We start from the raw sequence: 23,138 nt of genomic DNA on the forward strand, positions 1-23,138 counted from the left end.
CTTACCCTATTTAGTGCACTTTATATTCAATCCGCAAGTCATTTGTGAGTTTTCCGATATAAAAGAAACTTCCGGGATGTTTGTCATGTGACTGGCAGGAGCACTATAACGACAACTATTAAAACGGCCTTATAGCGTGGTGTGTAGCTGTTTTTTTATATAAACCACAAGCACTCACAATGAAAAATGTTGTGTAACAAATTATTTAAAAAAAAATCTTTTTGCTTAATTAAACAGCAGGCGGAACGATTAACATTTGGGTGTAATTTTGGGGACGTAATATCGCATGCACTGGGCTGAATGTGAAGGAGAGCAGCATGTCTGCTGTAGTGTGTGTGAACATGGCACCAGGCGCCAGAATAAAATGTGCACTGTTTAGCAATAGGTGTTTATTTAGCAATAAAACGTTTCCACGTACTGTACGATTTCAGACCATGGGCTTGAGAGCGGCAACACATTTATCATCTTCATCACAACACGATGAAAAATACTGTATTGATCTTGTGAGGTAAGCAACACAGAATCAGCAGGGTCAGTGAAGGGGAAAGTCTTGATCTGTATCCTAAAATGTGCATTGCATAACTTTCTGAAATAGCCCGCCATGTTGAACTTATGATTGGATTATAATAAATTAGCTGATGTTTTGAGGTAACTCAGTTATTTTTTAAGTCCTACCCCTTCATCCTTGCAAAGGCCAAAAGCGATTCTAGCTTTTTTTAACATCCACATTGTCCACTCTCTCACTCACTTATTATCTACACTGCTTTATTCTGTGTACAGGGTCTCAGGGGGGCCTGGAGCCTATCCTGGGCACAAGGCAGAGTACACCCCGGACAGGGTGCCAGTTAGGGATGAGAATCACCAGGGAGTGCCCAATACAATGTTATCGTGATACCTAAGTGCCGGTTTGATTTATATTGCAAGTGCAGTGGTACCGTGGCGCCTAAACGCCCCTCTGCCTTACTCATTTTCGCCTTAAGAACTCAAATTTTGCCAGAAATTGGCAATTGTTCATGTGCGAGCCAATCCGTATGGCGGCTAAGTTGTATGTACATTCGGGAGTTGTTTAAGACTTGTTTGGGTCAGTGGAAAGCCAAGTGAACCAAATTTACAATTTTTTTCAGTTTTTTTTTTCATTTTGTGCAAGATTTACTGAAGACATAGCATCATAAATCAAGGTTAAGTTTGGTTTAATGTCTATTTCATATTTTACATAATTTACATGTCTTTTTAAAATGTTTTGATTGTTTTTATATGCAAAAGTATGATTATAGTGTTGTAAATTGATTATTGATTATAGTGTTGTAAATTGATTATTGATTATAGTGTTGTAAATTGGTAACATTAGTAACATTTTTGGGTGGCCGAAACAAATTAAATTTTGTGCATTTAAATTGTTTCTTATAGGAACATTTTCGAAATGGGTTAAATTGATATGTCGAGATTTCTTTAAAAAAATTACCAGGTTTTACCACACAGGAAGCTATGCTGCCAATTTGTGAGTTGTTTTAGAGTGCACCACCTGTAGGATAATTGAGATTTAGCACCGTTTTACCACTTCAAATGCAAACATACAGGAATTAAAAAATAAATAATAATCGATTTTGGAGTCATTGTGGCAATACATGAATTGGCTCACAAAAGAATTGTAATATGTAACTGAATTGATTTCCCCCCCATCTCTAGTGCCAATTCATTGCACACTTTGGCCAATTTGGGAACGCCGATTAGCCTAATCTGCATCCGGAAAAAAACCCATCAAGCAGGGTTAGGGTTAGAACATACAAAGTCCATGCACACAGACCCCGAGTTGGGAATCGAGAGGTGGTGGTGCAAGGCGTAAGTGCTAACCACTACAACAGCGTGCCGCCCATCACATTTCCCCTGCAGTCGCTCATCCTGTTGAACTCATGATTGGATTAAAGTAAATAATGTTAAAAATATGCAACAGAAATTTGTTTTTGAACCCTAAGCCCTTTATTCTTTCTGTGGAAAAACACTTCAATAAAACAATTTTAAACGTTTCATTTTTTGTCCAGGAGGTGGTACTGCCTCTGATTAAATTCCTCCTTTAAGCCTAACATTTAAGCCTCTTTTTTTTTTTTTTTTTTTTTACAGAAGAATCAGATTTCTGCTTGTGCTCATGCGTGGCCTCCTGTATGCCAAATAAAAGTCTCTTGCATCATCAAAATCTGAAAGCAGGCAGAGCCCTAAGTACTGCCATAACAACATCTCTGGTGTGCTCAAAACTCTTGTAGCAGTGCCATGTCATGTGAAACCAAGATGTTAATAAGTGCCAGGATTGTGAGAACCAGTCATTTATCTCTACTTTTACTCAAGTACAGGATTTGTGTTCTCTGTGCACCACTGTTTAAAACACAACTCTTTATTCTTTATACGTTGTCAGGGCTGTGGTGTTGGCATAATGACTTGTTGTATCCTAGTTCAAGCTTATGCATATGAAGCTGCATTTCTGTTCAGAAATCAAGAAAGATCAAGCTTTCTCCCAAATATTTTACACATTGCCCTTATGTCTATTTGTTGGCCCAACTTTTACTTATGCTGAAATGCAGATATAATTGTTCTCTCTCTGGCAGACTGCGAGACTATGAAGGGTTTGTGAGTTCTTTGCTTCTTCCTGAGGCCGCACGCCGCTCCAGCATGGCACTGCGGGCTTTTAATGTGGAACTGGCACAGGCAGGTATTTATAATAACTGATCCTTATGTACAAACATCTAGTATTAAACAGATTTATAATATTGTTTTACATTCATGAACATGTGTTTCAGCATGCAGACGCTCCACACACTGGATGTTTTTTGTACCATTTTTTCTAAACTCTAGTAGTGGGTGAAGAGGATCACCAGTTTCTGAAATACTAGCCATGTTAACAGGGACAATATTTCTTCAATACGATTAAAATGATGATTAGAGAGTCCAATTTAACTGTGCACATAGAGGCTAATATGATGAGATGAGTGTTTATATACTCTAAGCATTTAATCACAATAAGTGACAATTGAGAAACTAGTAGTGGACTTCTATGACCCCGTCACTACTGTGTCTGTCCAGAGCAAGAACGTTGAGGTCGATTTACTGAATTGGACAATCCAGCTGAACTGTATTTTACGGCTGTGCTGTATTTTTGGCAGAAGCTAAGTTTTTTAACATCTACAATACTAAGCTGAAGATGTTCTATGAGTATGTGGTGGCTAGTGTTATCTCTTATGAAGTGATCTGCTGGATTAGGATCATGAAAATGGTAGACAAAAATAGACTGGACAAATGAAATAGAAGGGCCAGCTCTGTTCTAGTGATTGAGCACATGTTTGTGTCGTTGCCGAGAAGAGAATGTCAAGGATTTATAGGATTTCAGACAGCAATCTGTCCCACACGCCATACAGTTCACATTCAGGCGGAGTCTGTTCACTGCCAAGTGTTCCACTGTGTGCCACAGGAGATCCTTTCATCCACTCTGCAAAGTGGAGGGACCGGAAGTGAAACTGGTCAAAGATCTTGACAACCATAAATTATTTTGCTATTTATGTAAAAGATTTCTATTTATTTATTATCTTTATAAATATGCAATACATATTGTATTATTTAAACACTTTACTACACTGTAAACATATGAGTTGTTTTATTCCACACATAGCGATGGCTACTACCATACTCCATGTTTGTTATTCCATCAATAACGTCCACTTTAGTGTATAGCATGAAAAATGATCAACCATAATCCTCACTCCTTTAGTTTTTAGTTTTTTCTTCAATTTCTGTTGATGTGGTTCTTTTCTTCTTGTATTTTTTTTTCCAAAGTGAGCCTCTAAACAGCTCTCATAGTTCATAAAAATGCAAACAGGTGACCTTTAATAAAGACTTTGTACTTTTCTATCTAGTGATGAATAATTTTTTCAATTCAAGGGTAAAATTTTACCTGGTCATGTGATGTGATATTCAGTGTAGGTTTAAGCATTATACTAAATTAAATTTAGGCCTGTTTAGTTAGTGTATCTTTTATTCACTTGTTTTCTAATTTATATCAAGAAAATGGCTTTTCTGATGAAGTCTCCAGAATTACTCAGGTTAATCTGGTTAAGGCTCTTTATTAGAGATAAAATCTTATTACAGATTTTGTTGTTCCTACGTTGTTTTTTGTTAGTAATGCTTTCAGTGACGTGTTGAGTCAAGGTGAACTGCAATACTGTACCTCTTCAGTCCTTTCTTCATGATTCTCAATAGGTTGATGACCAGAAGAAGCCACTGATACAGTTTTTGTCATCAACTGATGCAATCATGAAATGAAGCAAGGCCCATCTGTTTTATGCTGAAATTACTCAGTGACCCCTCTATGACTCATGATGCAAAAAAGTCTTACAAAATCCCTTTCAACTGCACTAAGTGAAGATGATTTAATCCCCAAGTTGTACAGAACCTGGATTCTTTGGTTCTAGAAAAGATCCTGCAAAGTCCTCCTTACAGTACTAATAAGAAACATATATGCATACATGGATATATTGGCAAACCTTGCTTTTTACCTTTTCTTCGTAATGGGTATATAGTTTTAGTTACACAAATTGAAATGTGTGTAGGTCAAACTAAATAAACCTCCATGAATGTGTAGCTTGACAACTGTCAAAACAAAAGGTTTTCAAGGTCATGAACCTCATGTGACCTCTCTACTGTAGCCCTTACTGTGTGAATGTGTGTACAGTATTTGATAAGGCAGTGTGACATTCTAACCTGATTTTGTTGATGTGTAGGTGAAGGACTCGGTGTCTCAGAAGGCTATTGGTCTAATGCGAATGCAGTTTTGGAAGACAGCGGTGGAGGACATTTACAGAGACGAGCCGCCGGTGCAGCCCGCGAGTGCGGAGTTGTGGAGGGTCAGTTTCACTCAGAGACTAAAAAAAAAAAATATGCATCTAATTGTTTTGCTTATTTACCAGATTATATGTTGCTTACATGTTTGACTGAAAGATCACCTTGTGAATTCATTGGTAATTTGTGAGTGCATTCGTAATGTAAATGTGGTCTTTGCAGGCCGTGAAGAAACACAAACTGACGAGAAGATGGCTCTTGAGAATCATAGCTGAAAGGGTAAGTTCTGCAATTTAGTGTCACCTTGCAATACATTTACATTTACATTTAGGCATTTGGCAGACGCTCTTATCCAGAGCGACTTACAAAAAGTAATTTCATCTCATTACAATAATTTCATTTTTAATAATTTAATGTAATGTAATTTCATTACAATAATTTCATCTCATGTTGATCACAGGAAGCTGTGTGTCTGTGTAATATAAATAAATGATGTGTAATATAAAGATCTATAAGGCTAAAGTGGGAGAAATTTGGAAACATATTTGGAGATATTATATAACATTAAGTGTTGACCTGCTTGGACACAGATTTATACAGTATAGTACTTCATGGTATAAATTTGTAGGTTCAGGTAGGTCTACTACTTTGTTTGTTTAGTGTATTAATAACTACACCATTATTCAGTATTGAAGAAGTAAAGAACTGACAATGTTGCTTTCCTGAAGGAAAAGGATATGGAGGACCGAGCATACAGGAATCTTCAGGACCTGGAGGTGTATGCAGAGAATACCCAGTCGTCTCTCCTCTACCTCCTTCTGGAGACTTTGGGTGAGTCTGCATTTTTCCCTTCTATACAGCTCTCCTATACAGTACAGGAAATGTACAGAGTTTAGAGGGTTTTTTTTTAGCTGAAAAGTAAAATTATTTACTAATGAATAATAATGCTATAAATAGAAAAATTCAAGTGATTGCGTAGAGAAAGTAAGGTGTCATTACACAAGATGAGGATTTTTTTAAGTTTTCAGATAGTAATAAAGACACATGGCTAAAGCTGGACATGCCTGCTAAACAGGGACAGTCCTAGGGTGATTTAGTTACATTTATTGTTTTTCACCTTTCTTTTTCAAGAGGGCTCAGGTATAGACAAATTTTTGACCATGTACACCTGCTCATTTATTCAGTTCAATAAACCAATGTTAACTGTGTTTTAATCTCATTTTGGTTATTTTTGTATCTGATTATTCTGCGTTCTCAAAAGCTTAACAAATTCACACATGAACACATTCAGGACTACCATGAGAGACGCGCTCTAAGACAGAGATGATTACCCACAATTAAGCAGTGCAAGAGAGAGAAAAAAACGTTGGCTCAGTTGTGATCACGTGACGCTCGGCGTCAAAACAAGAAGCGCATGCGTGCCACATGATACTCGGTACTCGCAAACTGAGACTTGTTCGTTTTACAAGTCAAAATTTATTAAAATCTTTGCTTGCAAACCTTTTTTACGCGCAATCCGAGGTTCCACGGTACACTTTTTTTTTTTTTTTTTTTTTTTTTTTGCGCTGATGACAAACCTTTATAAGTTGAGATTTATCTAACTTTATTGTCCTTTCTGGGTTACTCTATGTCTTGATTTTCAAGTATAGCCAGATGTGAATAATGACTGAAGGTAATCAGATAGCAAGAGACACCGTTCAGTCCAGTCCTCTGTTGTGTTGTTGTTTTTCTTTTTCTTTTTTTTTCTTTCTCTCTTGGCATTGGCATCTAATCAGACATGGGGCCTTAAGCATTCAGCTGATCCCAAGATTGCGAACTTGGTTTGTATAAACCTGATCCTTCCCTTTTTAAGTGATTGTGTGAAAGAACTAGCTCTATTTGAGAATGTATTGTATAAGCAGCATTTAAGCAGATCCTGTGACAAAAGTTGTTTTTGTTCTGATGTCCTACAAATAGGGAATTTGTAGCACTTGTACAGTAGATGAAGCCGTGCCACTGGAGTTAAGGCAGGCAACTTAAAAAATCCCTCAAATATTTCTACGTCTGTGACAGATGAGTCAGTTGTGATTGACAGGACCAGCAGAGCAGAGTTTGTCATTGTTAAATACATGAGTTCAGTTTTGTCAGGGTTAAGTTTTAGATAATGAACCTTAATTCAGGAGCAAGGCAGACTACTATCTCCTGCGCAGTGTGATTGATAGCTAATAGATGTTGCACCTTTTATTCAAACTTTAAAAGTAGTATCTAGATTCAGATAGCTCTTTAAACATGTTCTCTTTTTTTAATCATTTTGTTCAAGTAAATTAAAAGTCTCAGACACACACATAAACGGAAACATTTTCCCTGCTCATCTTTGTTGATGTGGAGATTCTTGGTAACCTCACGTGTCTGTCACTCTCTGTGTAATTGCACATCTAAGTGATGGCATGACACAGAGTTATTTCTTTATTATAGTAGTTCCTTCTTAAGCCTCCAGTACAAAAGCTCAGGGTTCAGGCAGTAAAGTGGGAGAGATGGAAGAGGCAGAGTGATAATTTTCTGTCCCCAAGGCAACAGAAGCTTTAATGCTCTGACCAGGGAATGGGGCATTACTGAAAAACATTCCCGTAACATCACATTGATTTTCTTCTACTCGTTAATTTCAGCAAAATTGCTGGCAATTTTCACCTTATTTTTTTAAAGAGATTTTTGTTTTGCAGTTTGAAATTCTTATAGCCAATGCACTTAACACTACTGTACAGATCCTGTTCAAATAGTACGATTTTTATTTTAATATATTTCATCGAAAGTAGGGATTTTATCGTTAATAGTTTTAATCTAACAGTTTAACCGATTAAAACTGTATTAACCTGTATTTTTTGTTTTACTTAATATTTCTTTGTAGCTCACATATATGTACACCACAAGGTGGTGCACTTGCCATTCACAATATAAGAATTATAATTATGCACAATATAAGACTTTAGAATAAAAAAAAAATTAAGTGCTAAAAATACGAAGAGACAAGAACAGTATTCTGAAAACTGTTTTTTAGTTTGTTTTTTTTATTTGGGTTTTGTTAATTTGTCTCGTATTACTAATTTGTAGGGATTGTGCTATTATAACTGTTAAATAATAAAGTGTAAACTTAAAATATGAAACATGTCAATATTAATTATTTATGATGAGTTTATTATTTGCAAATGACTATACATATTTTCTGCACACCCATTTAAATGAATCCGTCCATCATTTTAATTTACCATACAGTGTAAATTAAGCTCCAAATCTGTATGTTTTAAAAAGGAACCTGCTTTATTTGCAAGAGTGTAAAAGCAAGTATAGACACCATAATAGTTTGAGGTAAGAGAGTAAGTAAGAGGAATTCCTTAATATTTTTGCATGTCTTTGTAAAGGAGTGAAGAATGTCCATGCAGATCATGCTGCCAGCCATATTGGTAAAGCACAAGGGATTGTGACGTGTCTGCGAGCAACACCGTACCACAGCCAGAGACGCAGGGTCTACCTCCCCATGGACATCTGCATGCTGGTGAGTGTCCTAAAATGCCCGTCTTAAATTATCTCTCAGTTTATTCCTTATGATAATATTATATTATTTTCATAGCCAGGCTTTGGACAAACCCAGGTATTCAGCAAACAGCAAACAATGTGAGAACATGCTGAGTGAATTACTGAATGACTGAACTACAGCAAACATTTAAACGTTACAGAAATCGGGTTTGCATTTATAAAACCTTTCTATTCTGTTTGTTAAACTGAGCTCTTATCCAACCTGATGTTTACAAGCAGATAAACACAGTGGTAGTGATTAACGATAATGACAATGTCATAACAAAATGGGCGTAATCTTTGTATTCAGATATAATTTTTTTATTTTCTATCTTGTGTTTTATTGGAATTTAATTTTTAATTTTAATAGTAGATGGTAAATTACTAGTAATCTACTTTACTTGGTTGAGACATATGCATAAGAGAAGCATCTTCTTTGCCTTTTGTTAGGGGTCGCCACAGTGGAAAATCCTTATATCTTTTAATCAGCACAGGTTTTATGGCAAATGACCCTCCTCACCAACCTCCCCAATTTTGTTTAGCCTTGGGACCAGCACTAGGAGAGCATATGCAACCCCCAGTGTGGTGCTTTGACCAGAACTCAACCCTGGTCTCCCACCTTTCCCTCTGGTGATGGTAACATCACTGACCCATCAATGCCTCTATTCAGGAAGACTTACAGTTTTCAGAAAAATGAGATACAAAATGTTAGCGTGTCTAAAATACCCCCCACCTATTGATTTTATTTATATAATAGTTATTGTATAGATTGTACTATATCAAGCACCATAATGTACAGGACAGATACATATAAAGTAGAAAATTCGTGATAAAACAGAATGATATAAATATTTTGTTTGTAATATTGACCTTTAACATAGTCCTGCATAAATTTGAAATCAGTGCACTTTGTGTTTTCTTATCATTATAGTTAAAGTAAGGAGCAGTTTTGTGTGTAACACGTTACAAAGTACTTGGATTACTTTTTTGATGTAACAAGTAATCTAACGCGTCAGGTCCGCCATTTAAGCACTCAGTTATTTAGTTACTTCTTCGAAATTTTAATTTGTTATTCAGACGATTTATGTAATCCGTCAGCCAGACAGCAGTCATTCCCAATCCATTAGTGTGTGTGTGCGTGTGCGTGTGTGTGTGTGTGAGAGAGAGAAATTTGTCCTACAACCTCGATAACCCGCCCCACTTTGTTGAAAGATGGAAACCTAATCACAGCACCAAAACCTGCGGTGAATCATGATGAACTGTACTTTACGTAGACACAGTGCGAAACCGCGTAGGTGAGATAGGGGTATTAGTAGTTAACAGATTATGGGCCAAACTTCGCTGAGTGATGATGGTAGAATAATTACAAAGGTCTTGACTAAAACAACATGCATAAAGAATCACAAAGGAGTTTTCATTTTCTGCAATGGAAAAGTACTCTAACTAGTTACTTTTATCCGAAAGAGCCGCTGTAATGTAACTGATTACTTTTTAAAGACAGTCATTTTGTAATGTGATTAGTTACTTTAAAAAGTAACGTTCCCCTGGTAAGGAGTAATAAATAATATATGGCAATTTGATTAAAAATAAAACAGGTTTTTGACTCTTGTACCTTACTGGGCCTTAGTGATCATTACACAACATTTGTTTACAATTATAAGGATGTAGAAGCAGTGCACCTTGGTTGTACGCTGGATTTACAGTGAATTATGGGTATTGATATAGTGTACAATATCAACTGGACTATTTCCAGGAACAATGGGACGGATCCATATGGCATCACATTGTGACAGGGTTTTATGTAACTGGCAAGTCTAGCTCAAACTAAGTCTGTTTTAAAAAATCTGTTGGAGAAATATTGACATTCTGCAAACCAGACTGAAGGATTTAGATTATGTGGACAAAGATTGTTTCGGGGCATCTGTCCAAAGCTTAGATGCCATGTGAGTGAGTGATGTCTTCTTGTTTGTTCTTGTTTGTTTGAGGTAGTTATGTAATCCTACCTGCAGGGGGTGCTGTTGAAACATAGTGTGCATATGTGCTACATGTCTGCTGAAATACAAATATAAGCAGGAATGGGTCATCTTTTAAGCTTGGAATAATATTTTAAGGTCTATATAAGTTGATTTGTTTGTTTCGTTTGTTAATCTATTTTTATACATTTTGATTTTTGTTTTTTTATTTAAAATTTAGTCAATATTTATAAGAAAGATCTGATGAATTAAAGGCTTCAGAGTTCAGTTAAGGTTTAATTGCCTTGTTACCTGTTTATTAAAACATTTACTAAAAGGATTTGTGTTTGTTTGTGTTTGTGTGTGACGGGGAGGGGGGGATTTACGGATTTACCTGTGAGGCTTTGAGACACTGCTACAGGTGTGTTTACATCATATTAGTTGTTCAGAGCTGAAATGTGCTGCTCTGGATAACATTTGCACTCTTTTTTTGCAAATAATTTGAGCACGGGCAAAACTGAATCTTCCCGAGCTCACAAGATCTCTGATAAAATCTTTCCCAGCACGGCGCTTCTCAAGAAGACTTCATCCGTGGCAGCAGGGAGCAAAATGTCAGGGACGTTGTGTACGACATAGCCAGTCAAGCACATGTTCATCTCCAACATGTAAGATTGTTTGTTTTAATAAAAATCTTGAAATTGCTAATAATCATTTAATTCAACAGGTTAGTTTTTCCCTGTTTAGTGTTATTTTGCAAGCACGTCATTAGAAATTTCTTGTTGAGATTTACTGATGGAATGCTTTGCTAAAATGACATGCATATGACTATTTAATGGTTGAATTACTCAAATGCATTTTATAAGAAAATATTTTTTCCTGTTTACTAATTAGTCCTCAGTTATTATTTTTTTTCTCCATGCTATGAATATAAGCATTTAAACATATGATGTAATGGTTGTTGTATTTATTTATTTATTTTTCTTTTCTTTGTATTTATATAGAATGTTTAAGCTAAACTAATCTTAAACAGTAAAGCAGTATGGTGTTTATGGTGTTGATTAAAACCTGGCATCAGCATATGTCTTCTGTGGATCTGCTGCATTAGATGCTTGATACATCACCCATTTTCCCCATCAGTAATCATGTTTATTATGTTTACATACAGGCAAGATCATTTAGTAAAAATGTTCCAGATGCTGCCATGCCAGCTTTCCTGCAAACAGTAAGTGATTTCATCTCCTCCTCCGCCTTAAATTACTACCCAGGCTAATAGAGAGAGAGAGAGAGAGAGTACAAGTCCGTATAACCTTACGTCTGACTCTGTGTCTCATTAAGCATATAAGTGATGGCATGACACTGAATTATTTCTTTATTATAGTGGTTCCTTCTCAAGCCTGCAGTAGAAAAGCTTAGGCAGTAGAGTACGGCGAGATGGCAGAAGAGAGAATTTTCTGTCCCCAAGGCAACAAGCCTCATAAAGTATTAATGTTCTGACCAGTGAGGGGTATTACAAAAGTAACCTTTTTTTTAGTCTTCTTTCTAATTTTCACAAAATTACTTCCAACTGTTTTCACCTTTCATTTTTGAAAGTTAAATAAGTGATCTTACTTATTTACATAAAATGTTAATAGACTTTAATCAGGATTGGAAAAATGGCTGCGCAGTAAGCAAATAATTATCGGATTAGTTTGTTGTTTTCCGGTGTAATGTATTGTTGCAATTTGTGTGTCTGTGTATGTGCATCCATTGCAGGTTGCTATTGATGATTACCTGGAGAGAGTAAGAAAAGCAGACTTCGACGTTTTTCATCCCAGTCTCCAGAGGAGGAATCCGCTGATGCCGATTCGACTTTATTTCCGATCGTGGAAGAAAAAATATTGATGTTTGGTCAGAAGCAGCTCCTCTAATTTATACGGTTATATTATTATTATTACAACTGCCAATCCAAACTTTGATTCCAGGTGCTGCGGGAAATATATTTATAGATGTAAAATACTTGTGTCAGGAAACTAAAATATTTTTTCTGATTATATGCAAGTTTTCTGCAAAATGCATTTAGTGTTGGAAGAAAATTCATTCCAAATCAGTGTCAGCAAGGACAACATGATAATAAAACGTAGCACTGTGTTTGCCTTGTCTGTGAAACTATATATTTGATATTCAACTTTGTACTCTAAATTATACAATCCACTGTTCGTACACCTCTGCCAAATTATGTATTGCTTGTATGCATAGAAAATTGTTTTTTCTTTTGATTAGTTATATAATGTCTTGTTTTACAAACAACAGTCTATCGGGTGTTATTTCTTTAAACAAGGACATTGATTAGAATGAATGGCCTACATTTTAAAATCCCCACATACACACCTTGCTCTAAATAGAAGCAATGGCCACAAAGTCTTTTTATATTTAGTATAGAAGACATAAAAAGTGCATTATTTGAGAATGAATAAGGAACCAGTGTGAGTCAGACATCCACTGAATAACCTTTTTATGGAACTGTGAATATGTATTGCTTTCCTTTTTAACATCCACAGGGTTTAGTTGGCTTGGTTTCAGCATGCAGCACTGTAGAACCTGAACAGAACCTGCAGACTCACTGGTATGACTATCACAGCAGATAAATAAAAGCACATTTAATGTGTCATATGTTCCAGGCTGTCTTGTACTTGATTATCATCCCACTATTTAACATTCTGTACTGAGCAAAAACCTTGGGCATACAGTATACAAAAAAATTGCAGGTATCTTTGAATACATTTCTACATAAAATTAACTACTAATTTGTTTGTTGTTTTGAACATATTAAAGAGTAATAAAATAAACACAGTCCATGCTTGGTGTAAAAACCTTTGCTTGAAAATAATCAGTAGTGTTGGATACAGATTATAAGTAAAACAGCAGTTAGGTTTTACTGAGTGTACTGAAGAACATGAGTTCTGTCATACTTGCGCCTTTTTATTTTCATGCAAAACCCAGAAGGCCACATTTTGCCAAGTTTTATTTCTATCTAAAAACTGGTCTGTCATACAATATGCTGCTTTTTTTTTAAAGGCATGCAAATATCCTTCTAAAATGTATGTGTGGAAATAGTTCATGGTTTTGTACATAATTGAGTAAGTGCACAATACTCTGGCTGTGGTGCTACAGTTTGTCTATACCTTTTTTAAACTTCAGTACATTATGCATAAAAAGATTGGAGTACACTGACTGGCTAATATTTTGTTGGACTGCATTTAGCTTTGATTAGAGCCCACATTTGCCATAGAATTGTTTTGGTATTCTTATGCAATTTTGTATTGATGACGATGGGAGAGTTAAATCACTCTTCATTCCTTCTGCAGCCCATACCAAAAACCATTGACTGGGTTTAAAGTCAGGATCCTGCAGTGACTAATTTATAAGTAAAATAATTCCTTATGCTCACAGAACTGTACTTCACAATTTGAGCCCAATGGATCTTTCTATTTCATCCGGGAAACCAGCTGCAGCAACACCAGATTAACAACACTGTTTCAAGAGACTTGTGCATTTGGCAAAATTCATGATGAGTGGATTACTTCATGCACTTCTCTTCTTACCCTGATGCACCCATTGTTTTGGAATAGGGTCAATCTAGACTAGTCAGACTGCAAGACCATTTTTCTGCAATTTGCTAACATTTTTCCCCAATTACCCTTTCAAACTAACAAGTGGTTTTCTTATGTCCAGACAGCTGTTTAGTCCCATCCCGTAAATCTTTGTCATATTTCGCATGTGGAAATGCTCTTGGTTTTACAATTTAAAATTGCTGTGATTTCTATTAGCTATTATAAAAATACAACTTCACCAAGGGCCTTGTAATTCCAAACTGGGAGGACAAGGATAACTAGATATTTAATACATTTAAGACATTATGGAATCACAACAAAAATGGAAATTCTTGGAATAATTTGCTTTTTAAAATAGGGTAATGATGTACATTCATAATGCTGCTTTTAATGAATGAAAACCCATTTAAGGGTACTGATCCACAAAGTTGTGGAACAAAATATATTTAAATGTCCTGTACCAATCTCTTGGTCTATAAACATAAATGCTATACTGAGTGGATTCTCTGGCTCTTGTAATTCCTAGGAAAATATTTTGCTTCCATGCTTCCACTTGTTGCAGCTTCTCATCACTGTTCCTGCAATACTCCTTGTCCTGTACATATTATTGTTTTCCCTGCTAAAACACACCACTTAAACTTAGGGAGTGTTTTTCTTTAGCTGATTGGATGAATCAGCAGGAAGGACAGTAAAATGCGGGTTCTCCAAAACACAGGGTTGAGAACCTGTGCAGGAAGGTTATTGCAATTGCCAAGTTGTCTGGCCTTTATTCTGTTTGACGACACATCTATCCTTCTATTCATTTCTCCCCCTCCCTTTTTTATGTACCTTTTCATTTTTTTGCGTTCCCTGTTCCTATCACTTCACTTAGCGAATATGTCCCTGATGTTTATTGCACTTTCACTAAGCATTGCATGGAAGCTGTAATGTGTAGTGTTCTGTCTAGCCACTTTGCAGTTTGTACAAAGCAGTTTCTTTATGACTGATGTGCCTCAGCAACAATTTATCTGAATTTGATGTGCTGTCACAAGTGATTACCTGAAGCAAGAGAATGTTCCCTGTATAACTAGGACATTAGTGATGTGGTTTAGGAAATTGAACAAGATCAAGTGTTGCAATTATGTTATAAAACCAGGCTTTTGGCTTCATATATTGCAAGCCTTTAACTGTAGTCTAGAACAGCTTGTTAAAAAAAATCTAATTAACACCTACACAAAACATACCCAGGCATCCAAGATGTGCGCCATGTTTCTTCAGTAATACATTGAAGCTAAGAGGGTTAAATAGCTAACAAGTAATGGATGTGTGTTTCTTAAGTAATTTCCATAACCTATAAAGATATTCATGGCATTTTGCAAAAGATGAGAAAACTGGATAAATTAAAGCACTACTTTGTAGGGTAAAGCAACTGGGTTTGCCTCTCTAAGTAGAGATTACACAAGAGATAAACTACAAATGTCAATTTTAGTTCACTTTACTATAAATCTTTGATGCCATTGAAAATAAGCAGTTACACAGATTAATTAATACATTGCTAGGTGTTGACTTTAAATTAATGAGATTCTGGGGCAGAAAAGGACTACGAGGGAACTGCCTGCTATGCCACCCTACAAATTGGTAAGAGAGCCATGAGGGCAGCTATTTTCTGTTTGGGATGAATAATGTTATGTGAAGCCTGCAAAGAAATTAATTTAATGTGCTGTTTTTCCAACGCTTTATTAAATTGATATTCAATATATTATTCAAATAAAATGACAGCTTACGCACATTTAGACTGTTAGTGTACTTCGTGTGAACCATTAGGACATGTAAATATAATCATTCACACACAAGAAAAATCTGGGGAAAAAATGCCATATTAAAACCAGACAATTCTGGCTCAGTGCTTAAACTCACTTTGTACTGGATTGTGCCAGGATGAAGTGATGGTTTGTACTTTAAACAATTAAAATCAGCACAGTACAGATTCATATAATTACATTTCTAGAGGATACAATTCAGAGGAAATAGAGACATCTGGCATGGTTGTGAAAGAACAATAATGCCAAGGAGGGTAAGCTTTGTGTTACTCCAAAGTGCAATTAAATCCTCTTGTTATATCTTAGTAGACTTGATTAAACATTTAAAGAGAAACTATTTTAACCTTTATTCCATTTTTTTGGGGGTGTAACGGTACATGGCACAATAACTAAAGTGGGCCATTTACATTAGGGCTCGACACCACACAAAGCCATCAGTTAGCAATTTGTGTAGAGGAGATGCGAGATCAGCAAAAGAAAATGCACTGCCAATATGACCTCATAGTAATCCTTGCTCAGAAAGTTGTATAACTGTCCTATATTCATTTTTTGTATTTCCACCTTTAAACATGTCTTTTAACATATTCAGAATTATTCCTGATTTTTTTTACTGTGTTTGCTTTATTTGAAGGCTGTTTTGATTTATTTTCCTAAATGTCTTATACTGTAATGATATTAAATTCAAAATATAGATGAGCTGATTCTACATAACCATCTCCTCTAAGCTAAAGTAAATGCCTGTTCATATCTCTGTGTATTTGTATAGATTTCTTCCTGTCTCCCAAAAAACTTTGTTTGATGGATTGATGTGTGTGTGTGTGCGCGCGCATGGTATCCTGCAGAAGACTGGCATCCCATTCAAGGGTTCTTCAGCCTTAACACCTTATGCATAAAAGAGTACAACAAAAAGTGATGTTCATTTTTGTGAGGGCTATTTTTGTTCCATCACCCTTTGAATTAGGACATTGTGATGCTTTCGGAAATAACATTAATTTGGGGAAATAAACACTACTGTGTTTATTTAAACATGGTTTTCAAGATGTAAGAACATATTTATGGAATTTTAACAATATTATCAAGATTAAGCAGCATAAAGCTAATTCTGACTATGGGGCTAAACATAAAGATGAGGATAAGTATTGAGGAGAAGGATTTATTCCTATTCATTAGGCTCTGAGGAATTAAATCAGTACATTAAGCTTCACCCATTTTCATTTTTTTCTTTATGGACTACAATAAACCATCTCCATCAAAAACAGCTATACATACGGGAAATTATTATTTTACACTTTCTAGCTAAATGTCTTCCAAATATTTTCATACTCAGTGTGTATGTTACGTTACATGCATAACACCAGATGCACAGCAGAAACATGAGTGGGTGAGATGACTCCATGTGCATTAACAAATTGCAATCATGTATATGATGTCTTGTAAACAAAGTTTCATATTGCTAAAAAATTATTTCCCAAGATCTGATATATAGAAAGAACACTCGTACATCCAATATTCGTAGGCAATATTAATAAATATAAATACAAATAAATTATCAATCAGATATAATCACTAATTAGCAACAAAGAGAACACAAACATTTTTCTATGCATAACACCTGTGGGATTTTTTTTTGACACAAAAGAACAAAGAAACCAGTCATAAGAATGTACGCATGCTGTATATATTTATAGAAATATCATGTACCAAGCTGAAAACTAACCTAAATTTTTATGACTTTCATTACAATGTAGGATATTATTTTGAGGTGGCACAGTGGCCTCACAACTGCAAGGTTGAGGGTTCGATTCCTGCTTGGTTGCATGGTGGGTTTCCTCTGGGTACTCCAGTTTCCTTCCACAGTCCATAGACATGCAGAGTAGTCTAACTGGCTTTTCCAAATTGCCTATAGTGTGAGAGGAAGTGCCTACAGTAGGCCTATATGCTTTTGTACCCTGTGATGGATCGGCACCCTGTCCAGGTTGTACCCAGCCTCATGCCCACGTCCCCTGAGTCCTACGACCTTGCACAGGATAATTAGTATAGATAATGAATGAGAGCGACAGAGAAAGAGAAAATGATATATTGATATTTTATTGAATTTGATAGACACCAAGATATAAAGATTGTCCTTTATTATTTTACTGAAATAACTCTAATAATTACTTATTCATCGTACCCCATCTGGATTGATTCCAGAAGACTTAGGGCCCACAGGTGAGGTGGACAGGGTGCCAATTCATGTATACAGACCAGAAGCTGGAATTGAACCCAGAACCTGTAGGTGCAAGGCAACAGTGCTAAATTGTTAAATTCACCAGAACCCCTGCTAAAATACTCACCCTTAAGATTATTTAAAATGCCCTCACAGCAGTTACATCCCTGCATCAGTCTCCAACTGAAACAACAACATTATACCCATACATATACCCAAACGCGTATGGATGTCGGTATATGTATGATCTGATCAGGCAGCGTGTGCGTAAATGTAGCCATTTATAATAAAAACTTTTTTTTTTTTTTTTACAACTCTTAGGGAGAAGTCTTTGTTTTGGAGAACAGGAGAAGCTGACGCGCTCGGATTCGGAACTTTTGGTCTCTCACACTGTAGATGATGACATTCCAGCAGCTGCTCGCGGCCAAAAGCCAAAAAGCCAAAAAGGAGAAATTGCACCATTCGTTTCCACTGACGTTTCCGACAACAAACACTGCAACAGGAGTGAAGGAGGCGGTGAAGACCAGCGTGAGCGCGCCGATGGTTTTCGCAGCCTTGATGTCGGAGAAACTTGGTCCTGATGTACTTTGGCAGCCCGCTTGAGCCAGACGCCTTCTTTTCTTTGAATGATGGCGGATCGTAGTGAAGGAAATAATATTTGTAACAATAGTTCCGAAGAGCAGAGTAAAATCGAAGGCTGGGAAAAGTAAAAGAATATGCCATGCCTGCCTGGGAAACTCGTTGGCTCCTAACGCGTAAATGCACATTCTGCTGCAGGCGTTATACTCCAGCGCCAGCTTCCTGCTGAAGATCAGGGGAGAGAGTGCTAAGAAAAAGCTGCCCGTCCAGGAAAATACAATCACCATGCTGGTGCGCCTTCTTGTAATAACGGCCTCCTTGTGCAAAGGCTTTAAAACTGCAATACTGCGCTCGATAGTGAGAAGAAACACTGTGGTGATGGAAACCAGCGTGCAGCCTGCAAACACCGGGCCGATGACAATGCACGGGTGGAGAGGTGTGTGCCGGGAATTACGCACGGTCCAGCCCGGTGCTGCGTCCGTCAGCATGAGCGCCATCTCTGCGTACACGGACAGAGGAAGCACAAACATCCCCACGGCCAAATCCGCCACAGCTAAAGAGGCTTTCAGATAGCCGTGAGGTGTGTGGAAATGTTTAGTTCCGAGCACTACAGCCAAAGTCAGAGCATTTCCAAACAATATAGCAAACATCAGGAATATCATGAAGACCACCATCACTATTTTGTTGACAGCTGTGCAGCAACATATGCTGCAGTTTGTCGCTGCTCGATCCATCACTGCTCTCCTGTGCGTAAAGTTGATCTCAATCCAACACCAGAACCAGACAGCTGGAACGCGAACAGAGCAGCATGTCTGACGTGTAAAAAAGAGAAACTGGAAAAAAAAAAGTGCAAAACGATTGTATACAGGCACAAAGCGGGAATACGATGGAGTGCGTAAAATTACGCGCATCAGGGTTTATCTCCTCCAAACATTTCCGTAAAGAAACTTTCCCGTGGAAAACAACGCTGTCTTTCCTCCATGCTTCGTTTTAAAAAAAAATAATAATATTGTGGAACCAAAATCACAAGTAAAATCCACACGTTTTTGTCTGAATAACGTAAATTCCCGATCGGCCCATCTGCCACCACAGAGCGCATCGGCTGTGAGCGCGCGCTTTTAAACCGCGTTTGGCACGTGATGCCAGTTTGACGCGCGCGCCTTTGTGTTTGTGTGTGTGTGTGTGTGATAGAATTATCTGAATGACTGTTTATGCTGTACAGCTTTAGTAGTCATTCACAGCTCTGGTTTCGCTCTAGATGGCAATTCTGTCCATGTCTTCATAGGGGTTTCCTCATATCTCCTAACCCTACTAACTGGTGCTAGGTGTGAATGACTTACAGTAAGTTCTTATTTTGTATGCATGTTGTCCTGCATTAGACTGACATTTCATCCGTGTCTATCCCCTGTTGTCAACTGTCTGCCTCTCAATGGCGTCTTCAGAAACACCACAACATTGCAAGAATGAAAGATCAAGCTTTATGCTCCCTAGCAAACTGAAGCCTATATTTTTCTGATTAGTTTAACAAGTGGATTTCTTCTGGTTACACAGCCTAAGTTAGTCTCATGTGACCTCCTCACATTAAGTCTGTAAGGAAATGATTTTACTTTCACTATTACACACAGCTATGATGTCAACTGTCTATTTTTTATGATGCAACTTCCAACCAGATTACTTCTATGAAGTTGATGGTTCATGCACAATCCTTCAAAGTTTTAATAATGCTTTGGACAGATCTTAAGCCAGTTATTTCAGGATTTTTTTCTTAGTTGTTTTCTTTGCTTGATGCAGGTTAATATTTTGACCTTTTGTGAAGGTGTGACTTTTTTGGCCATTAGTGTATAATATAATAAAATGACATATTTAATATGCTTACACAAACATTAAATCCAAACAGACTATCTTATTAACTCCAGTAATACTGAACATTATAGGGGACTATCCATGAGACTGGATCACCTTCTTCCATTGCTCTGTGGTCTAGTTTTTATATAGAGGCTTATTGTAGGTGATTTCATTCAACATTCTATAGCTACACAGGCCCATACGCAGCAAGCTGTGATACACTGTCTGTTCTAACACCTTTCTATCATAGCCAGCATGAACTTTCTCATCAATTTGTGCTACAGTAGCTGATCCATGGGATTAAAGCATACAGGCTAGCCTTGCACATCAGTGAGCCTTGAGCGCCCATGACTGAACTGACCATTACATACCATACTGACCATTGCGTAACATTAACGCTGCAGGAGACCAGACATTTAGATGATTATCTTTGGTGATTAAGCCTGTCATCTAATCATCACAATTTGACATCTGTAGAAGTCACTATGATCCTAATATTTGGCCAGTTTGCCTGCTCCTAAGATGTTTACTAAAAAAAATACATGGCCCATCCCAAAAAACGTACATCTGTACGGGTATTAACATGTAAGTGTCATTGTGTATTATACAACAGCTAGTTCTGACCAAGCAATGTGGACATTGGTTGGTCAGTGGTAGCTACCAATGCTGCATAGCCATGGGGCTTGCGTAAGGCATCCAGCATAAAAAAATCTGTGCCAAGCTTGTGTGCGCATCAGAAGGTCTGTTGTGGTGACCACTTGCTGGGAGCAGCCGAAATAAAAACAACAACGGCTCTGCCCAAGCAGGAGAGGCATTCCACAAGTGATGTTAATAGATGTAACAGCTCTAGGACACTTAAATATATGTATTGCTCAATGTTTCTGGTGTTCTACAATCATTAATTACACTAACTATCTGTGGCAGCATGGGGGAAAGTAGGTTTGCCATACTAAGGAGAGAGCAGCTAGTTGACATTTTGTTACAATATGCCAAAACCCACATCAAAATCACAGAAGCACTTTCAGCAACATAACACTTCTAATGACATTATATCATCTTAAACAAACACTTTAAATTCTTAATAATTGCTTCTAAGTTGTTACAAAACTCCACTGAACCATTCATGTTCTTTTTTTTCAGGCTACAAAGCTAACCAACCCCTGATCACGGGCACTACTTGGTGTGCGTGACAATAGAGTGTACACTCTAGTGCACTAGCTTTTCTTTTAACGCTATTTAACTTAACATAGCTGATATTTTAAAGCAGAATAAGTGGAAATATAAAGAAAAAGTATAAGATTAACAGGAGTTTCTACTACCTCTATGTTTAATTCTTAGAGTCGCTTTCACCCTAGTTAATTATACATACTGTCAGTCACCAGCTCTGCCAGCTGCAGTTAGTTAGGTCTATCCTGGAGGGATATAACAAAACAACTGGTTAAATAAACAAACAAACTAATTATAATTTGTTTATATAACTGGTGTTTGTGCATGCCTTGTGGATGAATTTGTGGGTGTTGTGATGCCTTTGGCACTTGGACTTGCACCCTGTTGCCTACTACCACATCACAGTGATTTTCAGCACAACAGAACTCTCTCTCTCGTGAGATTGTTTAAATGACTTTTTTAAGTGCCATTATAGGTGCAGTCTTTTAATCCCACCAGCCAGAAGCTACATTTTCTTAGTTAGTGTAAACAGTGGAACCTCAGGTTGCAAGTAATGCGGTTTGCGAGTGTTCCGCAAGACGAGCAAAGATTTTTATTTTTATTTTTTTTGTAAGCGTGTGTGTACAGCGTGCATGCACTGTGGGTGCGTGTGTGCGCGCGTGTGTAATTCATGTAGGCTCCATGTCCCGGCGACCATAAATAAAGAATAAAGTGTTATAAAAGATGAGTGAGAGTAAATTAGTATTGTGTAGTACTGCGAAAAGTTTTCATTGTGAAGTTGGAACAGTGGAATTAAATCCCTTTCCAACCCCTTTGCGGCTTATATGTAAATGTGTTGATCAGTATTTGACAGATTACTTTATTTTGAAGTAAATTGTATTTAAATATACAAACATATTTTAAAGAATGCCGGTCTGCAGAGTAAAACAACAGACACCTGGGACTGACAAATTGTCAAAGTGAAACTAATAAAAATCATTCGCGTATCAGCATTTGCATCTCTGTGTACTGCCAAATTTTTGTTATTTTTTCCTGAAACAGGATGTACTGAATGACTTCTGCTAAATAAGACATTTCTGCTGGCCACTATTGTATTAAATTCTTCATGTAAATGGCACATGCTGCTGTGTGAAATTGTGTCACACATTTTCTTATAATGCACAAAATCATTGTCATTGGCAAAATCAATTATATGTCAAAATCATTTATAATGGTCAAACACTGTCATAAATAAAAGTTTTTTTTAATGGCTTCTTGCAGCACTTTAAATTTCAGATTGTATTGTGATTTGTGATTGTGTTTGATTTGATTGAGTTTCCATATTAATAGATAGAGATAGATAGATACTTTATTCATCCACGTGGGGAAATTCACAGATCCAGCAGTCCACAAACAGTTACATCAAAAAATCAATAAAAATAGGTAAAAGCTCCTGTGCATATTATTGTGCATATGATTTATTCACACTGTAAAATATATAATTAAATATAATCATAAAAATTATAATAATAATAATAATAATACCTATATAAGCGATGACAAGGAAGTGAATTGACATTGGTCAGTCATGCATGACTATTTGTATAAGTATTCACACCCTTTAAACTTGACCACATTTTGTAGTCTT

General features: G+C 36.7%; 2 protein-coding genes across 3 annotated transcripts; one reads left to right on the forward strand and one right to left on the reverse strand.

The window, feature by feature from the left end:
• The first annotated feature begins 138 nt into the window (after nucleotides 1–138).
• Nucleotides 139–13,117, forward strand: ndufaf6 (NADH:ubiquinone oxidoreductase complex assembly factor 6). 2 transcript variants are annotated; one of them, XM_053495492.1, is made up of 9 exons: nucleotides 139–508; nucleotides 2,598–2,697; nucleotides 4,764–4,886; nucleotides 5,044–5,100; nucleotides 5,550–5,652; nucleotides 8,217–8,350; nucleotides 10,886–10,987; nucleotides 11,488–11,544; nucleotides 12,075–13,117. In XM_053495492.1, the coding sequence occupies exons 1-9, from the start codon at nucleotides 318–320 to the stop codon at nucleotides 12,201–12,203; spliced, it is 996 nt and encodes a 331-aa protein (XP_053351467.1). In that variant the 5' UTR covers nucleotides 139–317; the 3' UTR covers nucleotides 12,204–13,117. The 2 variants fall into 2 exon arrangements, with proteins under 2 accessions (XP_053351467.1, XP_053351468.1); XM_053495493.1 differs by having other exon boundaries at nucleotides 379–508; nucleotides 2,598–2,701; nucleotides 12,075–13,116.
• Nucleotides 13,118–17,396: 4,279 nt separating this feature from the next.
• Nucleotides 17,397–19,463, reverse strand: LOC128520772 (adenosine receptor A3). Its single transcript, XM_053495163.1, has one exon. The coding sequence runs from the start codon at nucleotides 19,408–19,410 to the stop codon at nucleotides 18,238–18,240; it is 1,173 nt and encodes a 390-aa protein (XP_053351138.1). The 5' UTR covers nucleotides 19,411–19,463; the 3' UTR covers nucleotides 17,397–18,237.
• Nucleotides 19,464–23,138: the final 3,675 nt, after the last annotated feature.

Source organism: Clarias gariepinus, chromosome 4 (assembly GCF_024256425.1).
Source record: "Clarias gariepinus isolate MV-2021 ecotype Netherlands chromosome 4, CGAR_prim_01v2, whole genome shotgun sequence".
NCBI lineage: Eukaryota > Metazoa > Chordata > Actinopteri > Siluriformes > Clariidae > Clarias > Clarias gariepinus.

Coding starts and splice junctions, on each gene's coding strand:
- ndufaf6 (XM_053495492.1), top strand. CDS start 318: ATGTCTGCTGTAGTGTGTGTGAACATGGCACCAGGCGCCAGAATAAAA. Junction 5,101..5,549: donor TGAGAATCATAGCTGAAAGG/GTAAGTTCTGCA, acceptor GCTTTCCTGAAG/GAAAAGGATATGGAGGACCG. Junction 10,988..11,487: donor CACATGTTCATCTCCAACAT/GTAAGATTGTTT, acceptor GTTTACATACAG/GCAAGATCATTTAGTAAAAA.
- LOC128520772 (XM_053495163.1), bottom strand. CDS start 19,410: ATGCGCGTAATTTTACGCACTCCATCGTATTCCCGCTTTGTGCCTGTA.